Raw genomic sequence first — 26,890 nt, 5'->3', positions numbered from 1 at the left:
CCTCAGCAGCTCAGGAGGGAAATGAGGTTTGAGTTCAGCATTGCAGTGCTGATTGGAGGAGGAGAGTCTGAAAAGCAAGTCAAGCCATGTGCTGGACAGAATATAACGGCTTAATAATTCCCAGGCAAGTTAGATAGTGTCTGGAAAGGAGGGACAGCAAAACAAACCCTGAAAGTGAGTTGTTTATGGATCAACTTTGTGCAAAAGGCTAAAATACTTTGGCTGGTTGTCACCAGTGTTTGTTGCGTGCCTCACAGCTTTCCAGAGAAAGGGCATTAACTTCCACAGCAGTAACTTGTCCAATTTATGACAAAAACACTAAGCAGTACATGTATGTGGTTGAAAGCAGAGGTTAGGTAGGTTACATTTTATATGCTGTTGACTGCTTTGTCACTGACACATATGTTGGTATTTTATACAATTTGTACTCTTTAAAACACAAATGGTACTTACAGTGTTGTAAATGGGCTTTTAAGCAGCAGAGAAGGGCTGTGGTGCGGTTACCACTATGGAGTCAACCCTCAATCCACAAGTGTGAATCACATTCTTAATTAGAGAACACAATCCGAACCACATGTAAACAATTAGCCTTCAGGAGAGCATTGAGAGTGTGTGTGTGTGTGTGTGTGTGTGTGTGTGTGTGTGTGTGTGTGTGTGTGTGTGTGTGTGTGTGTGTGTGTGTGTGTGTGTGTTTGTATATATTTGAGGTTTAGACAGAGTACAGTGGAAATGCCTCACTTTTCTAAAATTCAACTGAAACATTACACCAGACTGGGGTTGTGGTGGCAGCAGGCATTTGCAAGGTAATCCAGACATCCCTCTCCTTAGCCCTGTTTCCAGGTATTCCTGGAGGATCCTGAGGCGATCTTGAACCAGATGAAATGGATAATCTCTCCAGTGTGTCCTGGTTCTACCCTAAGGTCTCTAACCTGTTTGATGTGCCTGGAAAACTTTCATAGGAAGGTGATCAGGAGATCAAATGGCTCAGGTTATTGGCTATACTATAAAATATTTCATTATGTCTGAGCTTCTTATCCTCTATTTATAACATGTGAAGCCAATCTGAGTGAAAGGGATGAGTTAACCTCTTTCAGCCGAGAAGATACCACTCAATAAATGCCATTTTAATTGTTATTAACAGTTAAGGTCTTGGCCTTTATCAGGCAATATGAATTACAGTGTTTAATTTTCATTATGTAGGACTTTAACATAGATATAGGCATTTGTTTTCAATGACTGAGAAGAACAACATCATCTGCACACAAACAAATGGATGAACTGCTTACAGATGATTTTGTTGTCAGACACAGCAGAAACAACTTCATTTATATTTACAGTGAATAAGATAGGTCCCATAATGCATCGCTGCACGTTTCAATGTAATTCCCAACCAGTACCACTTTCCAAGGTCCATGAGGAAAAAGTTACATGATGCCCTCTACAAATGTTTTAGATCTATCTATGCATAGAAATGCGGAATGTTGGGGCGCTGGTGGCGCAGGGGTTGGTGCGTGCCCCCCCCCCCATGTATGGAGGCTATAGTCTTCCAAGTGGGCGGCCCAGGTTCGAATCCAGCCTGTGGCTCCTTTCCCGCATGTCATTCCCCACTCTTTCTCCCTGATTTCTGACTATCCACTGTCCTATCTCTCACTTAAAGGCCCAAAAATAAATCTTAAAAAAAAAAAAAAAAAAAGGAAGGCGGAATGTTTTGTTTTTTGTTGTTTTACCAACAAAAATGCAACAACTGATATTTGTTATGATGTTTATTGAACCATACAGACACAATTTAGACAATAATGCTGATAGAGGATGCCAAAATCTGCATTTGGATAAGTGATTTGATGGGATTTTATTAAGACAAATTTTACTCGAAAATGTGGACTCAAATATAACTCTTAATGAAGGCTAATGTTGCTTATGAAATAGACAGCTGTTTGCCACCAATGGGTTCAAGGCCTAGATTATTGTTAAATTTAACTGCAGCCTTTCTCCACTTCTTCTTTCTTAAGGCTCAGACAAACAATGAATTGGAAGAATGGCTATGCCCCTCAGTGTTAGCCAACAAGTCATTTTCTCTTTAAAATCCTAGCAACATAAACACATGCTGTTAGTTTTAGTTTAATAAAAAAAAAGACACAAACAGTAGTAGATGAAAAAAAACGGATTTATGTGTAAGCTATGGTTTGAAATGTTCATACAGAGACTGCCTAAAGAGCAAACATCAACAACAGAAGTTGATTAATAGCAATGATCTGTCCAACTTTACAACATGCATACAGTATGTTATCTCTACTAAACGCACATCATTTGAAATAGGTTGTAACTTGACTGTAGTCAGAAAATATGTTTTCATTTCCCAGCCAATACTGGGTGTTATTAACAGGTTTTTTCCACACTTATTACAAACATTGTAACCAGCCAACAATACAGGCAACAAATCATAGAACTCCTTTCCTTACATTGGCAGCTTTTAAAGTGGTGACTGGCTAACTCCGTCCCTCAGGGAGCAATAGACAGGGCCTGATTAAGATGAATCTTGAATCAATATCTTTCGATCAGTCCCTCCCTGTACATCAATGAGCAGATCACACTAAGACCCTGATGATTTGTCTCATTGATGAAGGGCTTAAGACATCCCAGCTCTTGAATAAGGAATGCCTATTAGTGCCAAGACATGTGGCTCTGACTACACTCTCATTCTATTTTGTTATGCCTCATTGTTAGCTCTGTTTCGTGTCTTTTTTTTTGTATTCATCCCTAAATTCTTCTCATTTGCTCACCCTATTTGTGTCTTTCTTTGCATCTTTTTCCTAGATCCGGGGCACACCCTCCTTTCCGTCCTCTCTGTCCTTCCAAGCCCATAAAACCCTCTCATCCCTGTATGTTTGCACCACATTTAGACAAACTACAGGCTGCAAAGATGCAAGAATGTGTGTACATGCATTTCTGAGTTAGTGCATCGACCCTTTTGTGTCTCATATGTTTGTTTGCATGTCTATGTGTGCATGAACATAATTAACATCTGTGTGTGTACATGTGTACCTTTCCCTAAACGGTTAGCGGTCTGAAGGGTGGGAGGAAGAACAAAAGACAAGAGGAGTGGAAAAGAGAGGAAACAATTAGGTGGAAAGATTGCTACTCCCTTGTTGGTATTAAAATATCCCAGCAGCTCCTGACTCAGGTATGTCTAAAATTACACAATTTATCTGCTGAGCCAAAATCTTCCAAGCATTGCATTTCTCTGCAGATTGGCTCTGTTTGTGTCTGCACACTGGGATAAGGAAACTCCTCCCTGCAGGTTAATATCCAATCACTATGCGCTAAACTTGGGCGAAGCTGAAAACACTGATATCAGATTTTACATATTCCTTTTACATGGTGAGTGGTGAGGAGAGGCAGCATTATGAGGAAACACCGCCATCTTTTAAATCAGTGTTGTGGGGACATTTTGGTTTCAGCTTTGATTATAATGACAAGGACGTGAAAATGGTAAACAAAAAAATGACTGTTTATAGTGTCGCCAACTCAAATAGAAACAATTACAGAGTTTGTCCAACTTTAAAGCAACTGACTACAGCAGGCTATCATGCAGCCACCAGCTGATCCCTGTACGATGGTCAAGGTGAAAGTGAACGGAGAACACATGAAGCAGCATTTGAAACTAAGTTACTGTACAAAATAAAATATCAACGCTTTATGACCCGTTTCTGTATGAAAGTCCGCAAAATTATACAAGTATTTTAAAATATTCCTATTTGTACAACGGGTCTACATGGCAATACTTAAAATGCTGCCTTCTTGTTACTAAGCTTAAACTCCATTAACCAGGAATGTGTACAAATGGAAACTTATTTTTTCTTTTAAGTACAATAAAGAAATAGTTTTAGAATAAAACTGTTTTTTACCCCATTGCTGTTCCTTTATATTACCTAAAACTCCTAAGAATAGAATACCAAAGAAACACTTTAATGGCCCGAGCCGTCACAACAGATGAACCGAACACAAAACAAAAAACACGGTGTATGTATTGCATGGGCTGAATATTTTGTTGCATCCCTAATATAAAATACAACAAACTATAATAAATCTGCACGCACATAAAGAGAGCTCATGGTATTAAAAGAGAATGTTATGGATCAGAAATGTAATTCCTAATAAAAAGTTATCTTTTTTTAAAATGCATTCTTAAACATAATGAATATAAATATGTAAATTATACATTGAATTTGTTCTTTACTGCTATTCTCCCATTAATTTCTCAATTCTGTATCAAAATTGAGATAAAAACTGTACAGAACTATTTCAAATACCAAGGGGCGAGATAAACAGGAATGCAGTAATCTGTTAAGTGTTGTTGAACTGATAACATTCTATAAACAGTGTGTGTGTGTGTGTGTGTGTGTGTGTGTGTGTGTGTGTGTGTGTGTGTGTGTGTGTGTGTGTGTGTGTGTGTTCGTGTGTGTGACTGAGAGAGAGCGTTGAAGCTAATGTTCTATAAACACTAGCACAGCTCTGTTCTCACTCTCTCTGAAGCAAGTTTGCATATTAGAGCTACATCAAACTTCTGCTTTTATAGTAAAGACTGTGTGTGGATGTCTATTGGGACTTTATATCTTGGAAATCATAAATCCAGAGCTCCTTCAGTGGTCAGTGGTGTTTGGAAGATGATGGGATTTTTGGAACTTTTTGTGCTAGCAGCTGCATTCAACTACGTCTCTGCCTCTACAGAAGTTTGCACCAATGCTCTCCTACCAGGAGCTAAAGGTAGAGTATGTGAGTGTTTGTTCAAAGTTCACTGTAAAGTACCTAAACATGAATGATAGCAAAAGATGATTGAAGATGTTCTATTTTAAGAGGACTTCACATATACATTCCTACTCTTTGGTTTAGCTTCGTTATCATAATCTGCACATTTTTTTGCTCACACTGTTGGAGATAAAGCATATGAAGTTTATGACCTCACCGATAATGTAAATGAGTTTAACCAAAAAACTCCTCATGATGTAAATGTTGAGAACCTCATTTGCGTCCAATAAAAAAAAGGGTCTGAGTGGAAAATTCAGAGGGAACACCCTTAATAAGCTTCAGGCTTTACAGAGCTGATGATAAAGGCACCAAGCATGAAATGTCCTGTAGTTTATTATCCTGCAGTCTGCTACCCCATAGTGTTTTGGAGGGAATGCCTCCCTGTGTGTGTTTTCCATTTTATGACATCCAGTAGCTCACTCCCCTGCTGATTCAGACAGACAGAACTAATAAAAAACACTGTTAAGCTAAGCACCTTTTTTCAGCTCCATACTGACAAACACGGCATTCACCTCTGATTAAAATACAGTAAGAGAGATCATTCTTCTTTGTTAGCCATTTAGTTGTATGTTAGCGTCAATCCAACTGACTTTTTCTTAAACTACGGACTGAATGAAATGAAGCACTGGCATGGTTAAAGCAAAAAGGCAGCGGTGACATCATATACACTCGATAGGATATGAGTGGACATTTTGTCAGTGCTCTACTGAATTTCTTATTCTACTAAGAAAGTCCCGTAGTGAGAGTGTGTATTTACACAGCTGCCTCTAAACTGAACTGATTATTTGTACAAGACTCATCCCAGATACAACTGACCACTGAGTCTGTCTGTGAGTGTGTTTCCTCATGTCTGCGTGTTCGAGTGGGTGAAGGACGTGCATTTTGTAATGTTCCTCACCGTAAAAAAAATAAAAACGATCCATTGTTCGAATGTATTTAAACTTTCCCAACATGTTTTATGGCATTTACTGGTACTTTGACATCACCATTTTAAAGTTATTTTTCAGTATTTCGTTTTTTTTATTGAGAAAGAAAAATGTGGGACTGGTAAAGTCACCACAAACACCATTTTCTTTAAACACACAGTTTACTGTAGATGATATTTACCATAGATATCTCCTGTTGACCTCCCTCCTTTATCTTTCTAGTAAGCCATGTTAATCATTTTATTGTTTGTGGTTTCAGTTCAGAAATGTTAATACTGTTATGCAGGCAGAAACATGTTGCACTGCAGTGATTTAGGTTACTTGAAAATGTCATCCTAGTCTGAAAAATAAAAGAAATCACTTTTCCTAATACTCCTCCAGGCTAAATGAGGGGGCTTATTACAATCCTTCATTTCAAAGAACAGTACTTAAAAAGACATGAAGTACTGTTGGCATAAAAGGGTGAAATTATAGCTCTCAGAGACACTCTGAAGACTCTCAAGATTTCTTGCCAAGAGCTCTACTGCAGCGGATCCTCAAAAGATCTAGGGCTATTGAAAATACAATCAGTTTGAATTGTCTTAACGGACATTAACTGAGCATGTGAAAAGTGAAAGGACAGTGTCAGAACAGAACCGTGCATAAAACATGCTGTAAAATGCATATAATTTTGTATTTAAACAAGTTATCTGTAATACTCCTCTTCACTGACTTTTCTTTTTCATCCAGGAGACCAAGGTGAGATTGGAGAGGAGGGAGATCAAGGAAAACTGGGGAAGAATGGACCACCAGGACTTCCAGGTATCTAGCGCCCATCAACTCTGTCATATAAAGAGTCTTTAGAAGGATGAAGGAAGTTGGCTGGCTAGTTACTTAATCCTCTAGCTACAGTGTAAGGACTGAACGGGAAGAAACAATACAGAACATGTATAGTAGACTCTACCAAATTCACTATATTCCATGTAAGGTATTGGTACTGACTGCCTTATACTGAGCTCGTTAAGTTTGGAGTGCAGATTAATTATTGCTTTGTATTTCTTTCTTTATTGGGGGGGGGGGCTTTTTTGTGCTTTTATTATTTTACATGTCTAACTGCTGTTTTCTATATGTGCAAAAATTCCATTGACAATACCGTAAGACACAGTTTAAGATAGATTCTGTGTTGGATATATGTATTAATAAAAGTCTTAACAGGTGCTTTATTTACATAATGATAACCACCCCTCTGTATTTATTACCATGGGTGTGTAACATGGCTGAAGAAAACTCAAACTAATACTGTAGGTGGACTGGCCTACCTTAATATGTTTTCACACAAACATAAATATAAGTGTGATTTCACCCTCTGTATGTCATTAACAATGCTGCTGTAAACTTCACAACCAATCATGTCTTAGTCTGTGCTTTGAGCTTTCCCATGGACTGCATGACTTTGCTCTGGCAAACTTTTTTCAGACAGCCAGAGGTGCACTGCTGTGTGTAGAGGAAGCAGACGTGTAAATTGCTGCTGAGGAACGCAGTGGTGTCCCGCTTCACCATGATGTGTGTCCCAACTGGGCCGACTAGCAGGCCAACCAACCAGCCATATCACACACACTGACACAAACAAAAACACACACACACACACACACACACACACACACACACACACACACACACACACACACACACACACACACACACACACACACACACACACACACACACACACACACGACATATTTGCACGCAAGATGTGAAATATATAGAAAAGTAGATGTAGACAGACATAAGAACCCACAGTACGTTATTGTACATACACGCACACTCTGGACCCTGGCTGCCCTCTTGCTTTCCGCAAGTGTTTATTTTATTCACACAGAGGTCGTCTCACTCACACGGACACACACTCTTCTCTCATCACACTGTGTGAAAGACAAATGCCAAGACAACTTGAGTCCTTTCCAACAGCGTACAGAAGAGGAAGTGTATATATATTTGACCCTTTTTCAACTTTTCAACTTTGCAGATATTTTTCGGCAGTATAGCGCACCCAGTCATTATGGTTTCTCTGTGTATGCTTACTGTAGGAATGAACGCAGGTTCCTATGATTACTCTGTAAGCATGTCAACAGCTCAGTGGATGACGCATGTATTCCCTGTCTTAATTTAAGCCTTTTACAGGAAACACTTGGTTAATTTTGGAACATTAAAAGGGAATACATGACTGTGAATTCTCCGGAGGGCAACAAACTGTTGCTCCAGGCTTATTGACGTCAACAAACAGTCTCTTAAAAGGGTTGGAGTTCCATTTTTGTTAATTGGGCTTTCCACTCAACTTCAGTGTTACACAAAGAAGAGTTGAGTGTTGTTTACACTCCTTAATTTATTGGTGAACCTGTTGCAATGAACCATACCGCAAATGGAAATTCTGACTCCTTGTAACCAAACCCTTTTTTTCTCCATCCAGAAAGATTAAAAGCAGAAAAAAATAGTACTCTTATATGCTAATTACATTAGTAAACAAGTTGCCAGGACTGATCAGATCTAAGGTCTGCTAAGCACTGTTATACCTTTATTTTCAAACTGCTTACACTCAAAAACATCTTGTCTGTTAAAGCCAGTAAGAACGTTTTTTACAATAGCTAAGGGTGTTGTGAAAGGGCCTTACTTTTGGCTGTTAGATTAGAATGAAAAATGTGGCCTTCACCCCTTTTATCCTCCAGCAGCTGGAGAATCCAGACGTTAAACCAGTTGGAGGGGTCGGCTATTATAAAGAACAACTGCAGTGATAGGAGGGACTGTTATCTTGACGTCGGGAAAGACAGTTTAACTGGCGAGCTTAAGTGCTGCAAAAACAAGATTAATCTACGTTTATAGACATAGAAGGAGTAACAAGGTAGAGACAGATTCAAGTCTTCACATCGCACAAGCAATCGTTATTGCTGATCACAATCAGTGCTATACAATCAGTATAGTCAAAATATTAACTTTGACATGACTCTTCTGAGGCATTCATGCTGAAAATTACTGAGAAATTTCACACAGACCATTCTGAAACTGTGAAATTTCCCATAATCCAGAGCAGTACAGAGTCTAGCAGACCTCACACAATCCATAAGACCCCACACCTTTTCGCCAGCACTTCTCACAAATCATCAAGTCAAAAATACACATGAGAAAGTGGGAAATAGAAAGGAGTAGCTGGCTGTCTGTATGTAAGTGTGTGTGTGTGTGTGTGTGTGTGTGTGTGTGTGTGTGTGTGTGTGTGTGTGGCAAATCCCTCTAACAGCAATAGGCCTCTCTAGTGCGTCACTTAGTATTTGAAACGCCATCAATTTCCAGTTGAATAGTTTCCTGAGGAAATACTCATTCATGTGCTGGCTGAAAGCCTCAGACTGCTCTGTAGTTTTCCCATACTCTCTCTCTCTCTCTCTCACTCACACACACGCACATGCACGCGCGCAATCTCTCTCACTCCTTCTGATATTTTCTGTCCTCCAAACACTCTTCCCAAAACACTCAAGATTATGCAAAGGAAAATAATTCACAACTTATATTTTGATGACAACAATCAGAAGAGAAATAATAACAAACATAAGAAGCTTAAAAAATAAAAGAAATCCACACAAAACCTGCTCTGTGAAGCAGAACAGGTCAATCTTCAATCTTTGAACCAAAACTACATCAGTGTCTGCAAAAAAATCAGCATGTGTTCCTTTAATCTATCCACTGGCATAATAATAACCATAACAGCATCGATTTCTGATCCAAACTATGCGATGATTGTAGGAAAACAACCTCAGGGCTTGCAGAGATGATCTCTAACAAGACAGGAGCTTGCAATTACATTGATTAGGCTTGAGAAGACCACAAATAATCTGGGAACAAATGATAAATGATGGAAGCCCTGAAAGATGGAGATAGTTGTATGAATGACAGAATGCATGCCTGAATGTGCCACATTTATGTCAAATTGAGTTTGAGGTTCTGGAAAATGTTGCGTGTTGTCTGTGTGTTTATAACGTACACTGAGTTGGATTTGGAAGGTATACCCTAAAACTGAGATGATGATTTGTTCTTTGTCGTTTCTCAAATACCTTCAGTTATCGATATCCTCTCCTCAGTCCTCATCCTTCTCCTCCTTTGTCTTTCTTTCTCTTGTCCCAAGGAGTGCCAGGAGAAACTGGGCTTAAAGGAGAGGTGGGCCATGCAGGGAAGACGGGGCCTGAGGGAGACAAAGGTAGAACACAGGAACCACGCTTTAATATTTCAATCATTAGTTCAATAGAAAGTTTGAAACAATGATCTTGGCTTATCTCTCCCTCACAAATCTCACCTCTTCTATAACGACACTTAAGCACAATTAGTCTATGCTTATCATAAGAAATGTGCTATCTAATAAACGTGACTTTTAAATGCAGCTAGTTTGATACAACAGCGTAAAAAATAGGCCTTTTCATTGTCATTGTCATTGCTTATTCTAACACATTGCACAGTACTCAAATGAATTAGCTTGACATTTCAATTTTCAGTGTCTCTTAAAAGAAAATCTCCAATGAGAGAACTTGACAAACTGTATTACTCTGAAGTCTCCCACTTTGACCGTATCACTGAGCAATGAAACATTAAAACTCATCAATAACAATAACAAATTTGCAAATGTAGCTTTTTTTGCTTCTACAGGACCATAATGTCTTTATAAGTGCCTGAAAGGAGAAATATGGTTTCCTGAGCTCCTCCTTAGCATGGGGAACAGCACCATTACCACAGACAGAAAATATTTTAGTAAGAAGAGTGGACATTTCTACCAGAATCAGGAATCCTAATTAGTCCCAAGGCTATATAAGCCAATTTCAGTTACTCTGAAAAAAGAGCGAGTGTTTTTGCCGTTTCCTTTTTATTTAAAGTTATCACATCCATAGATCCAAAGATCCAAAGATCGAGGAATCACAATAATCAGGTTGATGTCATGCAGTTGCTGTATTTGTATTTTTATGAGCAGTTATGCTCCCTCTGCCCTTTTTTCAGCATTCATTTTTTTTTAGTATTCATTATATTTAATGCACTTCCAGGAAAGTGGCTGTGCATCAGCCATCTTAGGCAACCGAGTGAGGTCATGGCTTTGGATTCTCCTTGATCCTGAGCGCCAGCAGCTCATAAAACACCTGGAGAGAAAAAAACATGCAATTTTATTGCAATGTTGGCTTTAGCAGGATCACAAACAACCACGACTAACTTACTGTTTCATATGATTTGCTTGTGCTACGAGCTCGCTCACAAAAATGGCTCTTTCTATCCTAAGTAAGCAATTGGTCGTAGTTCAAGACATATTGAAGACTGTTATGATGCATGAGGAGAATGCTTTCTGTCTGCTTTAAGTCTATGCAGATGCTTACCCATTATCAAAATATTATGTGAAGATAATATACTAAGCTCAGAACAAAGAGCAAAAGCTTTTGACTTTAAAATCATATGAAATTGGGTCGCTGGTGGCTCAGTGGTTAGTGCGCGCGCCCCATCCTCCAAGCGGGTGGCCCAGGTTCAAAACCAGCCTGTGGCTCCTTTCCTGCATGTCGTTCCCCACTCTCTCTCCCTGATTTCCAGCTCTATCCCATGTCCTGTCTCTTCATTAAAGGCACAAAAAGCCCCCCAAAAAAATAAAAATCATGTGAAATTTGTGAATTAAAATGAAAAAACAATTGCAGTGAGGCTGTATGAGGCAGACTGTACCGTAGGCACAAAACAAGTGCATATCTGATTGGATTTTATTTTAATACTCCAGAGAGTCTCTCTACTGGCAACAGGATAACACGTGTAGTTTGAAGGCCAGAAATGAACATTTCACTTGTTCATTACAGTTTTAACGTTTCAGTCAACGCATACTGTTACTGTGTATTCTGATTCTGACTCATAACAAACAGTTAGACTGGTCAGAGTGGACAGGTACAAGACGTCACTTCTCTGGCTCTTCCTCACACAACAACAGCCTGTTGTGATGTTTGTACTGCAGCCCACTTCCCCAAAAGTTGCAACTGTCAGTTCATTTACTTCAAAAAGCATTGGTATCATTAAATATTTATGGTCTGGATTACATTTAGACACAATGAATACAATTTAATCAACTTTTTCCATATTCAAATAAATTTTGAGGTCCATTTGAAAAATATTTTCTTGGTGAAATTTGTTGAATTGACTTAAGGAAATCTAAACCTGTGTGCAGCCATATTGAAAATATCAAATGTATAATGCAGCCATCTAGTGGCAATACACTATAACTACATAACAGAACCACGATCATAATAAATACCTGCAAGTTCAATTATTTTTGGATTATTTAACGGTGAAACCGATTTCATATTTAAAGAGAATAAAAATCCCTACACTCAAAATTGTATGATGTTAATTTACAGCAGATTTGTATTGCAGGTGACAAGGGTGACGTGGGTTTGGAAGGGCCCTGTGGTTTCAAGGGGAAACCAGGTGAGTAAATTTAATCCTAACTGACAAGGTTTTATTTGTTAAAGTCCTGTAGGACAGTAACCCCTGTTCTGCTTCTTTCAGCATTAAATGATGAGGTTACAAAAAAATTACATTTACAAACACACAGACAGTATAGAGGTACAGTATTTTCCTGAAATTTCAACAGTCATTCTTCTAAATGGATTTGAGCTGGTTGAGCAAAGAATTGTCATTTAAGTTATTTTAATAAAGAAAACAAACATATGTCTGTGACTGGTTTCACTAAAATGACGAGACATGTTTGGTTATGCTCCCTCCTGCAGAAATACAGCCAAGCATCACAAAATACTACTCTGCTGTCAGAGAGTATTAGACATGATGCTTGTCTTTGTTTTGGCCATGTACTCCAGCACACCGGAGCTGAACTCAAACGACATTAAAGTGCTAAATATCACCCTTTTCAAGTGTGTATTACATTGACACTTTGAAGATACAGTTCCCAAACTAAATGAAAGTGCACACCCTGCCCTCCATCAATCTGATCAATTCTATCATTTGCCAAATAGAGGCTGACCAAAGGTAGCCCTAGGGCAAAAGTGCTGACTAGAAAAAAAAATGACTCTGTTCTGATTATATATCTATAGAATGTCTCAAGTTTATTGCATACAATCTGTCCATTGAATCAAATTGACTTGAATACACCCAGGCTATTGTGAAGGAGGTCTTTGTTATGCAGCAGCAGAGGTGTGATTATAATTCTATTAAAGTATATGGTATGGATGGTCACAGTCATAGCTCAGGAAGCTGAATCTTTCTTAAAAATCATGTCCCCACTTTTTCGTATGATTCATCTTTCTTAATCCATCAGGCACAACATGCGACTGTGGCAGGTACAGAAAGGTGGTTGGCCAGCTGGATGTCAGCATAGGCAAGCTGAGGAATGCTGTCAAGTTTGTGAAGAATGGTGAGTAATTTATCGCATATTATACAAAGCAGTATGAATTTGTTCGCCAGAGGATAAAAAAAAAACATCCTCCTCTTTTATTTACTGACCCCATGACATTGTTGTTTGTTTTATTGTAAATAATGTGTAACTATGTTTGCAAAGCATTTCCCGGTTTGTGTGTCAAGGGTTAAGCTCAAGATAAATGTAAAAAAAACAAACAAACAAAAACCTTGTACTTATAGGCCTTTTTTATGTAATTGATGAACGGTTCATGGACATTTTCTTTTCACATTTTTTTGCTGACTCTTTTCATCTGATTTTAGGTCTGAACAAGTGGTCTGTCATCAGTAGATAGGCCGACATTTAAAATAAATGTTTTCTGTTCATAATGCTGTCTGCCCTGACTTTCTATAGTGAATTAAAAGGTTATATGGTATTGGGTACATGATCCCAAACAATACTTGTCCAACTAAAGAGTTAATACTGGCCCACCAACAAAAACTTTAATTATATTGCCTTTTTGACATCAGTTATTTGATGGAAAAAAGATTAATAACTCAATTACCGGTAACCTTTGACCCCTGTCCTATGCAGTGATCATGGGGCTGAGAGAAACAGAAGAGAGATACTACCTGCTGGTGAAGGAGGCCAAGAAGTTCAGAGATGCTTCAATGAACTGTAAGCTACGAGGAGGCGCCCTGGGAATGCCAAAAACCAACAACACCAACCGCCTCATGGCAGACTACGTCAGTCAGGCCGGACTGACAAGAGTTTATATTGGAGTACAGGCCCAAAGCATGCACACAGTAAGTGGTCCCCCTCTGACACACAATATCACAGGTCACATTTTTTAAGAACTTTTGAATATCTTTAACAGTTAATCCTGTTCTATTAACATCAGGGTGGAACTAGTGCTTATGTATATGCAGATACCAGCCCTCTGCAAGGTTTTGCAGCTTGGAGCCAAGAGGTGGAATTAAATTCAAAATCATCTCCCAGCACAAACTCAAGCTGCGTGGAGCTGCTCAGTACGGGAACGTGGGGTCATGTGGAGTGTGAAGCAACCCTGTTTTTCATCTGTGAGTTCCCAAAGAGCAGCAGAAGAGGAGGAGGAAGAGGAGGAGGAGGGGCATCTGTCTCTGTCTCATTTTAAGTTGATGTGACACTGTTTTCTTGTTTATGTTGGAATGGAAAATGTATGCAATTAAAAAATGACCCGGAATTAAATATAAACTGTGCCTGCATAATCATAAACTGTTGCTTTGTTATTTAGTTTAACTGTTTAGGTAAATTATCACAGCTTGCGGTGAAAAAAATTGGGTGGAACTACTTTATTCCAAAGAAACCCCTCCTCTTCAGTTCGATATTATCAACACAGGCTGATGACATGATGTCAAAGTCACATTTAACCAATTATCTCATTTCAGTTAAAAGGCTGTGGGGGGGTCCAAAATCTCAACATTAACAAGATATAAACCAAAATACTATCCTCCCCTGAGCATCACCTTTCATGGATGAAGTGTTAGCTGTGTTATCTATGTATCAGCCAGTATTTTGCCATTTCTTTAAATAAATAGCCTAAATCATTTCGGAAACTACAGATGTAAAAGAGTGGAAACTGGTGAAACATGTTTTTCACTATCATTGCCTACAGTAATAACAGAAATGTTTTTTTTTTTTCCTAAACAGAAAAATAAAGATTAAAGCAAATGTGGGAAGTAAAACTGGTTTTGTGAGTTCAACACTGGGAGTTTTTTTTTTTAAAGTTCAGCAAAGGCTATTACAGAAGGTAAAATATTGCTTTCTAGGCAATAGGGAGGCCAGTGGCTGGATTGTTTGCAAATGATTTAGGTCGCAACACAAATATGAAATCCTTCTAGTACAACAAATCGAGACTCTGTGCTTGTATATAACTGAAATATAAGTAGCCTACAATGAAAGCACCAGGGGTCTCATTTGTAACCGATGCATAGACTGTGAATAACAGGGTTCTTTTTACCGTCTATTGCGCTGCTCTGTCACAGACTGCAGGCAGCGCAGACACACATACAGCGAACTTTTCCCTCTGCCAGTGCTCCTAATCATTAAGTACATCACACCATCATCCTCCTTTCCCTTTCCGTTTCATAGCGCGACCATGGGTGCACACTAGAGAGCTCTATTCTTTCTTGACTACATTTCTATCAGCCTACTTCATGGCGCTCTGACCGAGTGATGCGCTACACATGCGCTCAACTGTGTTCCGTTTGTGTGCCAAACAGAGGCGGTTCATTTCCGCACAGTAAATAGGCGGACTTGGCGAGCAATACTGGTCACATGACTTGAGTGACCTAATGAAATGTTTGTGTAGTGACTATCTAATGACCAAATTTCTTATCTTGCCTTTAGTCACTTGCACAGGTGCATGGAAAGTTCTAAACGCATAAAAAATAAACAACTGTCCAAAATGAAAGTACTTTCTGATGTTCCAGTTTATTGTCTCACATGAAGCAGAGACAAACCGTGATGATGATATGATGAGTTGTTATTTCCGAGGTTATATTGCTATCGTTCTTTTGTTATGTTAAATAGCCTACTTGCGTTATCCTGTGTTTCTGTTATGGTAAGAACCGTATGTTCCCACCACCTATGCCCCCGTTTCCTGTTCACCTGTGACATATAAACACTCAACCAACCACCTGACCAATTAACACAAATTATCAATTACCACCACCTAGTGTTCAAATTGAGTACATAAATAAACATATAAACTAAAGCCATAGAAATGAAACACATAAATACACACACACTAAATTAGCTCCTACAGTTTGTCTTCACTGTATCTCCACAGATACGTTTCTGTGATGTTAATTAAAATGTTGATTAAAATGCTTAAATTATTCATGTCAAGGCTACGTGGGTATAAAAAGTTAAAATCCTTTCATTGATAAGAAAATGTGTTTTTGTATTAAAAGTTATGTCATAAAGCCCAGTGGGAGTGGATTCTGGTTTAAAAGGTGGCTACTTGATACTTTCAAGCAGTCTAGTTCTGGTTACAGAGAAGGTAACATCTGTTGGAGAGTGGGTTTTTTTTTGTTTTTTTTAAGCTCAAGTTTTGTTTGTCTGCTCATGTGGATTGAAGATAGTATTGAAGATTGTACAATAAAAGATGTATCAACAAATTTCTCCTTTACACAGAAAAACAGGCATACAGTTATTAAGTATACACAATACTGCAAATGTAGAATAATCTGCATAATAAACAGTTTGTTCACAGAAATACACAATGTGAAAATGTGTTTGAATACTTCTCTTATGCTCATCTTTTCTTTCTCGAAGATCTGCTTTCCAGTAAGAACAACTCCCACCCAAGAGGTCATTTCCCCCCTACATGTCCTTATATGTATTTGCAGTATCAGCAAATAACAGCTCTCAATAAGAACTATCAAATGCAACATCTGAAAGCTCTCTGTAGACTGGAAGGGTGAACAACTGAGAGATGTCTTTGACATTTGATAGCAAATCAGAGGAGATCGGAGGAGATACTACTTGTCATTTGCTGACTATTGAGGATGAATCAAGGAATGGAAGGAGAGCTCGATGTTTAGGTAGGAATAGATCTTTACACTTTTTAGATACATGAGATGCTACATTATACAGTTATAGAGATGGTAGCTGACACTGTTGCTATTTTAAATCATATTATGTGCGTAATGACGCGCAGATAAAAGGAGATGGGGGGACTCTTATAAGAAAATGTATGCATTTGCAATGCTTTTTGTAGTTTGATTGCCTCATTGGCTTATCTGTTCTTCAGGGTGGTGGATTGGAGCTGCTGCAGTGTGTGTAGCACTTCTTCTGCTGGCTGTGACCTTGGTGGCCCTTGGTGAGTACTGAGCATACCAACACAGAACATCCGTTGTTTATCTAGTCACAATTATCAGAGTTCAGTGTGATCTGTAAGAGCATTCAGAACCATATAACATGTAAAACTCAGTTTCAACTGTTCAAAATCCTCAGCCCTTAACATCCTTTTGTAACAGTAAGTAAATGTTTAACTCCATTTAGAGTTACACAACAACCAGGTCCCTCAGATCCTCCAACATGGGCCTCCTAGCTGTACCTCACTCTCACTATAAACTTCGAGGTGACCGAGGCCGTCAAGGCCCCTCGCTTATGGAACAGCCTTCCTCCCTCAGTGAGGTCTGCCCCCTATGTGGAGTCCCGCTTCAAAACACACCTCTACACGTTGGCCTTTGAGTCCTAGTTAGGTTGCTTATACTTCTTTCAAATGTACTTATTTCAAATGTCTTATAATATTATTGTCTAATTATATTGTAAGTAGTCTGTGTGCATGTGTGTAGGCAAACATTTATGTGTGATATGTGTTTATAACCTGACAAAAGACAGGCACAGGGAGCGAGAAGCTCTGAAAGATGAACAAGATCAATTGAAGACTAACTCCAGGAACCTGACTGAAGAAAGAGATGCTCTGAGAGGTGAGCGAGACCTATTAAAGGTTCTATCCGGCAACCTGACTAAAGACAGAGACGCTTTGAGAGATGAACAAAACCTTCTTAAGGTCCTTTCCCGTAACCTTACTAAAGACATAGATGCTCTGAGAGATGAGCGGAACTCTTTAAGAAATGAGCGAGACCAACTGAAGATTCAATCCAGTAACCTGACGAAAAAGATGGAGGCTCTTCAGAGCCAATACAACACTCTGGCTGCAGGGCATAATAATCTTCAAGCAGAGATCAGCAGGCTCAAAGGTAAGCAAATAACTTTAGCAAGAAACAGAAAATTGTTAATTTAATTTATATTTGATTCAATACTGTAGAAGGAAATTTGAAAGGGTGCTGAAATAAAGGTACACTATCAAATACTAATGTAGTTGGTTGGATGAATTGTAAAATTCTTGAAAGAATAATTGAACTACAATACTTTTGAAGATAGAACTGTAATCATAAATATTCTGCACAATTGTTCAGAAATCTTTCAACCAAGTGCAAACTGATTGCCTCCTAGGGAATGGTATCGTTCACTGGGAACAATTCAATTATTGTTTTGAAGACTAAAAACTAGATGACTGCAGACTCATTAGCATGTATCAGCGTCTCTAAAGAATCGTCTTTGGTCTTGGGATGATCTGGGGAGTCAGGCATGTCCTCGAAGGAGTGGCAATCCCTTGAACCCTTTTTCAGTGGTTGTAAACAAAACTTAAAAATGGAAATCAGTCTCAAAACTTTAAGCTCCCAAAACTCACTGATGTATTTGTATTTTTCTCCAGCAAAAACTTGCCCCAAAGGATGGTCCTTGTTCAACAACAAGTGCTATTTTTACTCTCCCAGTGGACATGGAAAAACCTGGGAAAACAGCCAACAAGACTGTCAACAGAGAGGAGGGCACCTGGCAATGCCGAAAACAATGACTGAGCTGGAGTTTGTCAGCAGAGGTAATGCGTATACCTGGATCGGCCTGTCGGACAAGTTGCAAGAAGACAGTTGGAGGTGGGTGGATGGGTCTGAACTGGAGGATTGGAGTTTCTGGAAACAAGGGGAGCCCAACAATGCTAATTATGATGAGGACTGTGTTGAGGTTGCACAAAATGAGGCGAAATGGAATGATGCAGATTGCAGCGCTGAATTTTCATGGGTGTGTGAGGCTTAAGGTCCAGTGTGCAGCAGAGTCAACAAGGCCCACTCCTCCTGTTGTTGAATATACTACTTTAAAATAAAACATGACAATAGTTTTTACCATTCTTCATCTTATCCTGCTTTTACCAATAATCATTAGTTCGAAGTCTTGCGTTTTGCACACACAGTTGTATCTTTTATATGTTTTTTCCCCCAACTGACTCTAAAATATACAATAAAAGCATGAATAAATGGATAATGGCTCACTAAGTTCTTTTTCGTTTTACGATTTAATGACTTAAATATTGCAGACTTAGATAGAAGTCTGCAATATTTAATATATTTGATAGAAGAAGAGACTTAGATTTATTTCTGGTACAATGTAATTCCAAAGAATAAACATGCCAAGTGTTTTTAAAGTAGACAACAAGTAACAGAAATAAGGGTTTTTTACAGATTACATTGATCCTAACTGCAAGTCACACACACTAAACTGTACTGAGACCCTTTCAAGGGTTATAACACCTATGAATCTCATATTTAAAGCCTGAGCTAAACATTAACTATGGCATAACATCACAAACTGCTCTTTAAGATATAAAAAGAATAAACTGTAGCACTTAACAATTGAATTAAGAAAAGCTTTTTGCCTAAGATTACCCCCAACATTTGATGTTTCTTTTCTTTTAGTGCAAATGTGTCAAATGTTGCCAAGTCAAATTGGCTATCAGTTACTTAATCAAAGACAGTAATGGGCAGGTTAAAGCAAACATTAATATCAGGTATGACTTGAATTTAAATCTGTTATATAGGTATAGCATTTATTGTGAAAATGTTTAATGTTTCACTGATTATGTTTCACAAATTTTCTAAACTAAATTTGATCTACTTCAATTCATTATAGTTGACCGTTGAATATTCTAGTTGTCCTCATATGCCCGAAGGTTTAAATGAAGTTGACTTCATGGAAAGGGGCCAGATTCAACATCATAACCTTAACTGTGAAAATAAATCCTGATTCAAAATGGTTTCACTGAGTTACATGAAACAAATCGCATTGGTATAAAACTTTTGATAACATAAAATATGTGGGTTTTTTTTAATTCAAACTGCAACTTCTTTTAGAAATAATATATTTAAATAAGAATGGAAGTAAATAAAGATGACCACTTTAGGGTGGTGTGGTTATGAAACCTTTCTAAGGAAAACAACGTGATTAAAAAACATCACGAGTGTATCAGATGAGATGGCAAGTGGACAGAAAGTGAAACTAAATGTAAGCAGGTTAAATTGCTAAATAAGCTTTTCTGTACTGGGGAAAGTACAGTAGACACTGAGAATTCTGATTGGGGTTACTATGGGTTGGCTGGACTCTATATCGCAGGTGATGATGATTTTTTAATGATTTGTGATTAAGCAAGCAATAACAAATTCATACAAAAAAACAAGACTCAAACAATATTATGTTAAAAATATAATAGAAAAAACACTATAGCTCACAGACATTTAATGCAATGTCCTAACAATGTTTAGGGCTTACATAAAGTAACCATGGGATAATGACTTGTACTTTGTTAAAGGAACAGAAGTTGTTCCCCTATTCCTTTGACGACTCCTTCCTGTTTTATTGCCGCTGCTGTGTCTTGTCTGTGCATGTTGAGTCAGGGCTGAGTGGCTCTTTATTTCTAGGAAAGTGGAATTCATACTTTTAACATAAAACTCAAACGTTGTCAGGTTTTAAATGTTGTTCATCTCTAGGGCTCTATAGGGGAAGACACTGATAGGTTTCAGTTCAACATTGTGCGACCCCCTCATTTAAACATTAATATACTTCTCATAATATATCTGTTGTAAACATAAATTGGAATTGGATTAGGAATGTTTTGCCAACCCCCCCCCCCCCCCAACCCCCATCCGTGAGGGATGTAATCTGAACAAACAACTCAAAGATACATTTTACACTGATCACAATTCTCATGACTTGGCTGGAACATTTTTAATGTCTTGTGAAGGTGCAGAAAGAGTTAATCCAAAATTGCAAACTCCAGCAAGAATAATAAATGTTTGCATAGTGTGTTCATAGTTAAACGTTTACAATTTTTCTTGATTTCAAGCAAACAGCTTTTCACCTTGCTCCCTCTTTTCACCTTGCTCCCTCTTTTCACCTTGCTCCCTCTGGCTGTTGCCGCCTTAATCCAGAGCTTCCCCTTCTCTTTCTTTCTGATATCCGTTTAAAGATTATTTTTTCTACCTTTATTGAAGAGATAGAACAGTGGATAGAGTTTGAAATCAGGGGGAGAGAGAGTGGGGAACGACATGCTGGAAAGGACCCACAGGTCGGACCTGAACCTGGGCTGCCCACCCGGAGGACCATGGCCTCCGTCCATGGGGCGCCACAAACCACTAAGCCACCAGTACCCCCCTGCTATCTGTTTATTAGTCACCAGTCAAAAGAGGAGTTTGTTTGGGTAAGATCTGTGTTTAACACCACCAAGTTGCATTGACCTTCAACCATATTATTCATTTTTGTATCTACTGTAATTTAATATGTTGGTCTTTTCTTTTTCTTTACACAATATATCTATTGAAAAAATAGATATATTGCATGTTAACCTGTCCGAAAGAGGAGGCCTCCTCTTCTGCATGGAGGGTTTTCTATGCTGTATGAATCATTAAGAGCCGTCAGGGATATTTTGGACTGTTTTGACTAAATAAATACAAACGGCTTGACTTCAGCACTTATACACTTGCTCACATCTTGTTATTGTTCACATGAAGTAAAAGCAGAGAGTTTTGCTGACTGTCCAGTAACTTAGACTGTATATGGCACCATAAAGACTCACAGTACTTTTTTCTAAAACCCATTCAATCTGTGTATAAGTGAAATAATGGAAGAAGAAGTGAGGTGACATGAGGTCCAAGACAGAAAAAAATGACTTGAATTGGAGAAGAAAACCCTTAAGTTTTTTACACATAAAAAATAAATATCAAATTCATATTTTTTTTTATCTTCTAACACAGGTCATAGGGCTGCAGGGTAGTGCAGTGGATAGAGCTGTTGTATCTGGCAAGAATGTTCCTTGGCCAGAAAGGGCATTTTGTCTGCACGATTTGTCTGGCTACCTCTCCCACTCCAGAACCATGCTTGTCGTGAGTTTAATTGTCCATAAGTGGCACTGTTTCTCTATATGTCAGCCTTCTTGAGATTAAATGGTGAACTATCACTAGTGTACCTTACCTCTCGCTCAATGACAGCTGGGATCTGCTCCAGTCCCCCCTCCCCTGAACTTGACAAGCAGTTACGGTTAGTGATGGATTGACAAACTAACAAACAAACAGTGCAGAAAGGTGTAAATGTAATACTTCAAAGGAAGAAAAGAGCAGAACATTAGGTGATGGTAAGGTTGAATTAATAATATAGGAGGTGAGACCAGATCAAATGAAGAGAGAATAATGAGGGAGGCAAGAAAAAATGCTTCATTTGATCAAATACATCAAATCTGTGCAAGCATTGCTGGTGAACAGAAAGAAAGAAACTAATTCATAGGTTCAAACTCATAACTACTTTTGACTAATAAGGAGCATAAATCTTTAAAGAAAAATTATGATGATTTGAAAATATCTGCATATTTGGCATCTTAAATGATATGCAGAAAAGTTTGCAGAAATGTAGAATATCAAAATGGATTTCAAATCTTTTCATAATCTTTAACATCCCCAAATCTTATGTCAAAAGATTTCAGAGATCTGCTTTACAATAAGAAAGACTCCACCCCAACATGTTGTTTTTCTCAACCCATACATGCCCGAACATGAATTTGCAGTCTCAGCAATTTTCTCAATAAAAACAGTCTTGTGCAACACTTGAAAACTCCTTTAGAGTGAGAGTGGAAGAGTGGAAGACACTCACCAAGACTCTGAAAGATGTCATTTGGAGGAGATTCTCGGTATCTGATGACAATCGATGATGGGGGAAAAAATGAGAGATCTCTAAGTTTAGGTAAGAATATAAACGTCAACAAATTGATTACATTTATTATTTTCCAGCAATAGAAGCTGTAGCTATGAAAATGCTATATACCATGCCATGCAGATAGCAAAAAGAAAGGGGACTTAATATTGTTTTTTAAAGCTTTCAGATCAAGTACACATTTCTATTGTTTGTGGTTCTAATTACATAATTTGCCTTTTAGTGTGGCGGATTGGAGCTGCTGTGGTGTGTCTGGTGCTTCTTCTGCTCACCGTAATCTTGGTGGCTCACAGTAGGTGGAAAACTTTTTCAGCAATAAGAATAAGAACAGCAAAATGCTTCATTGTTAATCTGTAAGAGCTTTCAGAGTAATATCAGTCCTTAAACTCCCAAAAGTCTGATATATCACTCTAATATATTTTGCAACAGTCAATCTCTTAAAAAAGCACTCAGTGTAGGAGCTGCATATTGATAATTCTCATGATTTTTTTAATGATTCTAAATAATTTTTGTTGCAGATACCAGTGCTATTAACAGCTGGGATGCCAAGTATGAAGACCTGATCTCTAATCTGACAAAAGACAGGGGCACTAGAGACAAGCAAGACAAGACTGAGTCCAGTAGCCTGACTCAAACGAGGGACATTGCTAGCGTTGAGCGAGATGCTTTAAGAAATGAACGTGAAGCTCTGAAAGAGGAGCGAGAAGCCCTAACAAGTGAAAGAAATCAACTACAGAACTACTCCAGCAGCTTGACTAAAGACAGAGATGCTCTGAAAGATGAGCGAGAAGCTCTGAAAGAGGAACGAGGCCAACTGAAGATTTATTCCAGCAACATGACCAAAGAGAGAGATGATCTGAGGGATGAGCGCAAAGCTCTGAGAGATGAGCGAGCTGCTCTGAAAAATGAGCGAGATCAACTTAAGATTCAATCTAGCAACCTGACTGAATACAAAGGTGTTCTCAAAGAAGAGCAAGGTGCCATAAAAGATGAGAGAGATGCTCTGGCAATTGAACGTGCTGCTTTGAAAGTTGAGCGAAACAATCTGAAGGTTCTAACCTTCAACCTGACTAAAGACAGAGATACTCTGATAGATGAGCGAGACGCTTTGAGAATTGAGCGAAACCAGCTGAAGATTCATTCCAGTAACCTGACCAAAGAGATGGGGATCCTGCAGAGCAAATACAACACTGTGGCTCTAAGGCGAGATAGGCTTCAAGAGGAGCTCAACAGGCTCAACCTCAACCAAACAGGTATAAAATCTACTTTAACAACCACAGAGTAGGATCTAGGGTTGTCCCCCTTGAAATGTGATTGGCCACCCTTGGAGCCACCCAAAAACTTAAACTATGATTGGCTTTTTTGCAATTGTCAGAGGTAGATCTAAACTTTAAATCAAGTCATGAGTATGAGTGAGTTGCTCAGATTGATCGACCTATAGGACAGGGAGGTTATATTTACTTGCTAATACAGTGTGCCCGCCTTCCTCTTTAGCAATGCAAGTTATGAGGCTTGATTATTGATGAGTCTGACAGGTCTGAAGAATCTTCTACTGTTGAATGTTTGACAGAAGTCCATACCTCTGTGGGGCTTTAAGGTTTTTTTGTTTAACAGTAACAATTAAATGACTTTAAGTTCCCCGCATGATAGAGAAGTTATGAGTGTTAAACACAGTACAGCTTGATATTGGGCTTTCTAAAAACAATATCTGTTATTTTAACACCACTGGGAAGTAATAAACTTAATACTCTGAATAAAGTTGGAAACATATATGTCACCCCTTATAAGTGTCAACATTAAACCAAAGCAACCAAAAAGGCTTATATTACAGTGTTTATTTCCATCTAGTCCTAATTCTAGACATTAATCTTAACAGTTTTCATGTTCATATTTCAGATCTTTTTACAACATCTCAGCTACACCATTTAAAACTGACTCATTCGTTTCAAGAGTGTGTACATACCTATCTTTGGCTGGTTTTCATTTCAATACATCAGAGTTTTCATTTCTTGCAACTAAAGCAGAATCAAAATGAGAAGTCTGCTTTTGTAAAAAAAAAAAAAATTGTTTCAAAGCTTTTTTGTCTGATATAAGATCAGGTGTTTATTGGCAGCATGTGCAAGAGGTGTGGCCTCGCCTTTTACCGTTTACCATTTTGACTTGTTGTAATTAACATTAAATAATGATGGACATCATTTTTTTTAACCTGTATTTAAGATTCCAACTAACTTATTTTTAAACTATATATTTCTCTAGCTTCTTGTTTACCTGGATGGAACCTTCATAACAACAAGTGCTACTACTACTCGCCCAAAGGAAAGACTGACACCTGGGAAAATAGCAGAGCAGACTGTCTAGCGAGAGGAGGGGACCTGGCGATGCCAAAAACACAAGATGAGCTCGTTTTTGTCAGCAAAGGTAATAGCTACTCCTGGATTGGTTTGTCAGATAAATTGCAAGAAGGCGTGTGGCAGTGGGTGGATGGGACTGACCTGGAAGATCTGGGATTCTGGAAAGAAGGGGAGCCAAATGATCAAGGAAGTGAGGATTGTGTGGAGGTTTCCCGCTCTCAGGTGAAATGGAATGATGCACCTTGTAGGAATAAATTTCCATGGACATGTGAGGCCTTTGGTCCAGGGGGTAGCAATTGAAAAATGTCTATAAGTCCCCCTCATCCTGTTATATATCCTACAGTCCCTTTTGTAATATAATGAGCCTTTTTTTATTTTTTAAGATTCCATGGTTATTATCGAGGTGATATTTTTCTTTTTCTCTTTAATTTCTACAATTTTATCAGGTTATTATGGAGGTGATATTTCTCTTATTTTTTCTTTTTTAAAGTTTTATCAGAGCTGATAGATGCCCTTAGTACAAAGCTGATTTTTTTTTTTTTTAAATCTTATTTTTGTAACTATTTCTTGTACTTAGTGCTTGATATTTTACTTGCATTCCTATTTTATGAATATTTTGATTGTATATAACTATATTTCTACCTCTATGTTGTGGTTTAGTGCAGTTGTAACAACCGTATCTTTCTTCCACTGTTTCTAAAATAAACAATAAACATGTATAAAAGAATGATGGAATGCCTAGTTTTAAACGCCACATTTACAGTATTGAAAATTGAAGAAAAGTGAAGTCAAGAAGGTGTTATAGGTTCTTCTCTAAGCGTATCCTTATAGGGCCTTTTTTCTTCATGATTAAAATAAATGCTCTGTAAACGATTTTACAGTAGCAATGCTGGATTTCATAAACAAAATTATTTCATTATGTGATATGATACATGTTCTTATACAATTAACATCAGTTCTAACCTCCAGCTACTAAACTGAACCAAGCCCAGTGCCCTTTGAGAGGTTAAATAAACATTGTTTCACATAATCCAAGCCCTAGCTAAACATTAATGGCTAACATAACAAACTGCTCTTAAAAACTTAACAACACAGGCTTTTACCATTTGATTCAAAGAACTGTGTTTGTAAATGGTCACTCCTTAACCATGGATGTTTCACTTCTCATTTTTAGTGCAAATATGTTTGATGTTGCTGAGTGTGTGGAAATCAGTACTCCTCTCTCCTCAACTGTGAAAGTAACACTGAAACCAATATTTACTTTTCAAACTACTTGGCTCTTGCACTGGGATGGAGAAGTAGTGCACACACCACTGATTCTTAGCTTCCCATGTCTTTTCTTACAGTGATATCCTTTGGGGTCTGGACATTCACTCCAGTTTTATACTCACCCTCTCAGTAATCAGGGCTGCTTTTCAAACTATGCTCTTTAACAGACTGACAGAATGATACTCTGCCTTTAGTTGTTGGAAATACTTAAAGTACAAGGTTGGGGGCAGCTGGGCATACCACAATAATTGATTGTAGGGTTATCAAGAAATGACAGTTAGGGTGTGGTGAGAATAAAGGCCATTCAATGGTGTTGCATCATTGTAAACACACCTTGAAACCCTTTATGAAATACTCAATATTCTCACATGTAATGCAGACTACAGGTTTACTTTGCTAGATAATGGTTCTGTTATAACTATTAATCTATATATATAGCAATATATAAGCTATATCATATAAATTATGTTTGGACTGAATATACAAGTGCATTTGGTTGTTCATTTTATGGAAGATGAGTACTCACTAGCGTCCCTCTGTATTTTATTTGACTTGTTGAATATATA

General features: G+C 38.1%; 3 protein-coding genes across 5 annotated transcripts; all 3 read left to right on the top strand.

Annotated features, from left to right (window-relative positions):
• The first annotated feature begins 4,474 nt into the window (after positions 1 to 4,474).
• Positions 4,475 to 14,366, top strand: colec10 (collectin sub-family member 10 (C-type lectin)). The gene is made up of 7 exons (XM_020634577.3): positions 4,475 to 4,764; positions 6,462 to 6,533; positions 9,883 to 9,954; positions 12,141 to 12,194; positions 13,042 to 13,137; positions 13,714 to 13,925; positions 14,021 to 14,366. Exons 1-7 carry the CDS (start codon positions 4,593 to 4,595, stop codon positions 14,270 to 14,272), a joined length of 930 nt encoding a protein of 309 aa, XP_020490233.1. The 5' UTR covers positions 4,475 to 4,592; the 3' UTR covers positions 14,273 to 14,366.
• Positions 14,367 to 16,530: 2,164 nt separating this feature from the next.
• LOC109984419 (hepatic lectin) lies at positions 16,531 to 18,993 on the top strand. Of its 3 annotated transcripts, XM_065957818.1 has the most exons (5): positions 16,636 to 16,706; positions 16,916 to 16,984; positions 17,167 to 17,364; positions 17,505 to 17,870; positions 18,389 to 18,993. In XM_065957818.1, exons 3-5 carry the CDS (start codon positions 17,313 to 17,315, stop codon positions 18,766 to 18,768), a joined length of 798 nt encoding a protein of 265 aa, XP_065813890.1. In that variant the 5' UTR covers positions 16,636 to 16,706; positions 16,916 to 16,984; positions 17,167 to 17,312; the 3' UTR covers positions 18,769 to 18,993. The 3 variants fall into 3 exon arrangements, with proteins under 3 accessions (XP_020490221.1, XP_065813890.1, XP_020490222.1); XM_020634565.3 differs by lacking the exon at positions 17,167 to 17,364 and having other exon boundaries at positions 16,531 to 16,706; XM_020634566.2 differs by having other exon boundaries at positions 17,167 to 17,870.
• Positions 18,994 to 22,573: 3,580 nt separating this feature from the next.
• Positions 22,574 to 25,782, top strand: LOC109984411 (C-type lectin domain family 4 member M). The gene is made up of 4 exons (XM_020634550.3): positions 22,574 to 22,734; positions 22,928 to 22,996; positions 23,223 to 23,957; positions 24,961 to 25,782. Exons 1-4 carry the CDS (start codon positions 22,659 to 22,661, stop codon positions 25,353 to 25,355), a joined length of 1,275 nt encoding a protein of 424 aa, XP_020490206.1. The 5' UTR covers positions 22,574 to 22,658; the 3' UTR covers positions 25,356 to 25,782.
• Positions 25,783 to 26,890: the final 1,108 nt, after the last annotated feature.

Source organism: Labrus bergylta, chromosome 8 (genome assembly GCF_963930695.1).
Source record: "Labrus bergylta chromosome 8, fLabBer1.1, whole genome shotgun sequence".
In the NCBI taxonomy this organism is placed as follows: Eukaryota; Metazoa; Chordata; class Actinopteri; order Labriformes; family Labridae; genus Labrus; species Labrus bergylta.
The sequence above is the reverse complement of the archived record's forward strand: the minus strand, read 5'-3'. Positions and strand labels throughout refer to the sequence as shown.

What these genes read in the sequence shown, in the direction of transcription:
- colec10 (XM_020634577.3), top strand. Translation starts at nt 4,593, where the DNA reads ATGTCTATTGGGACTTTATATCTTGGAAATCATAAATCCAGAGCTCCT. An exon ending in TCTCCTACCAGGAGCTAAAG is followed by an intron (nt 4,765 to 6,461) that starts GTAGAGTATGTG and finishes TTTTTCATCCAG; the next exon opens with GAGACCAAGGTGAGATTGGA. An exon ending in AGGCCCAAAGCATGCACACA is followed by an intron (nt 13,926 to 14,020) that starts GTAAGTGGTCCC and finishes TATTAACATCAG; the next exon opens with GGTGGAACTAGTGCTTATGT.
- LOC109984419 (XM_020634565.3), top strand. Translation starts at nt 16,598, where the DNA reads ATGTCTTTGACATTTGATAGCAAATCAGAGGAGATCGGAGGAGATACT. An exon ending in TGTGACCTTGGTGGCCCTTG is followed by an intron (nt 16,985 to 17,504) that starts GTGAGTACTGAG and finishes ACCTGACAAAAG; the next exon opens with ACAGGCACAGGGAGCGAGAA. An exon ending in AGAGATCAGCAGGCTCAAAG is followed by an intron (nt 17,871 to 18,388) that starts GTAAGCAAATAA and finishes ATTTTTCTCCAG; the next exon opens with CAAAAACTTGCCCCAAAGGA.
- LOC109984411 (XM_020634550.3), top strand. Translation starts at nt 22,659, where the DNA reads ATGTCATTTGGAGGAGATTCTCGGTATCTGATGACAATCGATGATGGG. An exon ending in TGAGAGATCTCTAAGTTTAG is followed by an intron (nt 22,735 to 22,927) that starts GTAAGAATATAA and finishes TTTGCCTTTTAG; the next exon opens with TGTGGCGGATTGGAGCTGCT. An exon ending in GCTCAACCTCAACCAAACAG is followed by an intron (nt 23,958 to 24,960) that starts GTATAAAATCTA and finishes ATATTTCTCTAG; the next exon opens with CTTCTTGTTTACCTGGATGG.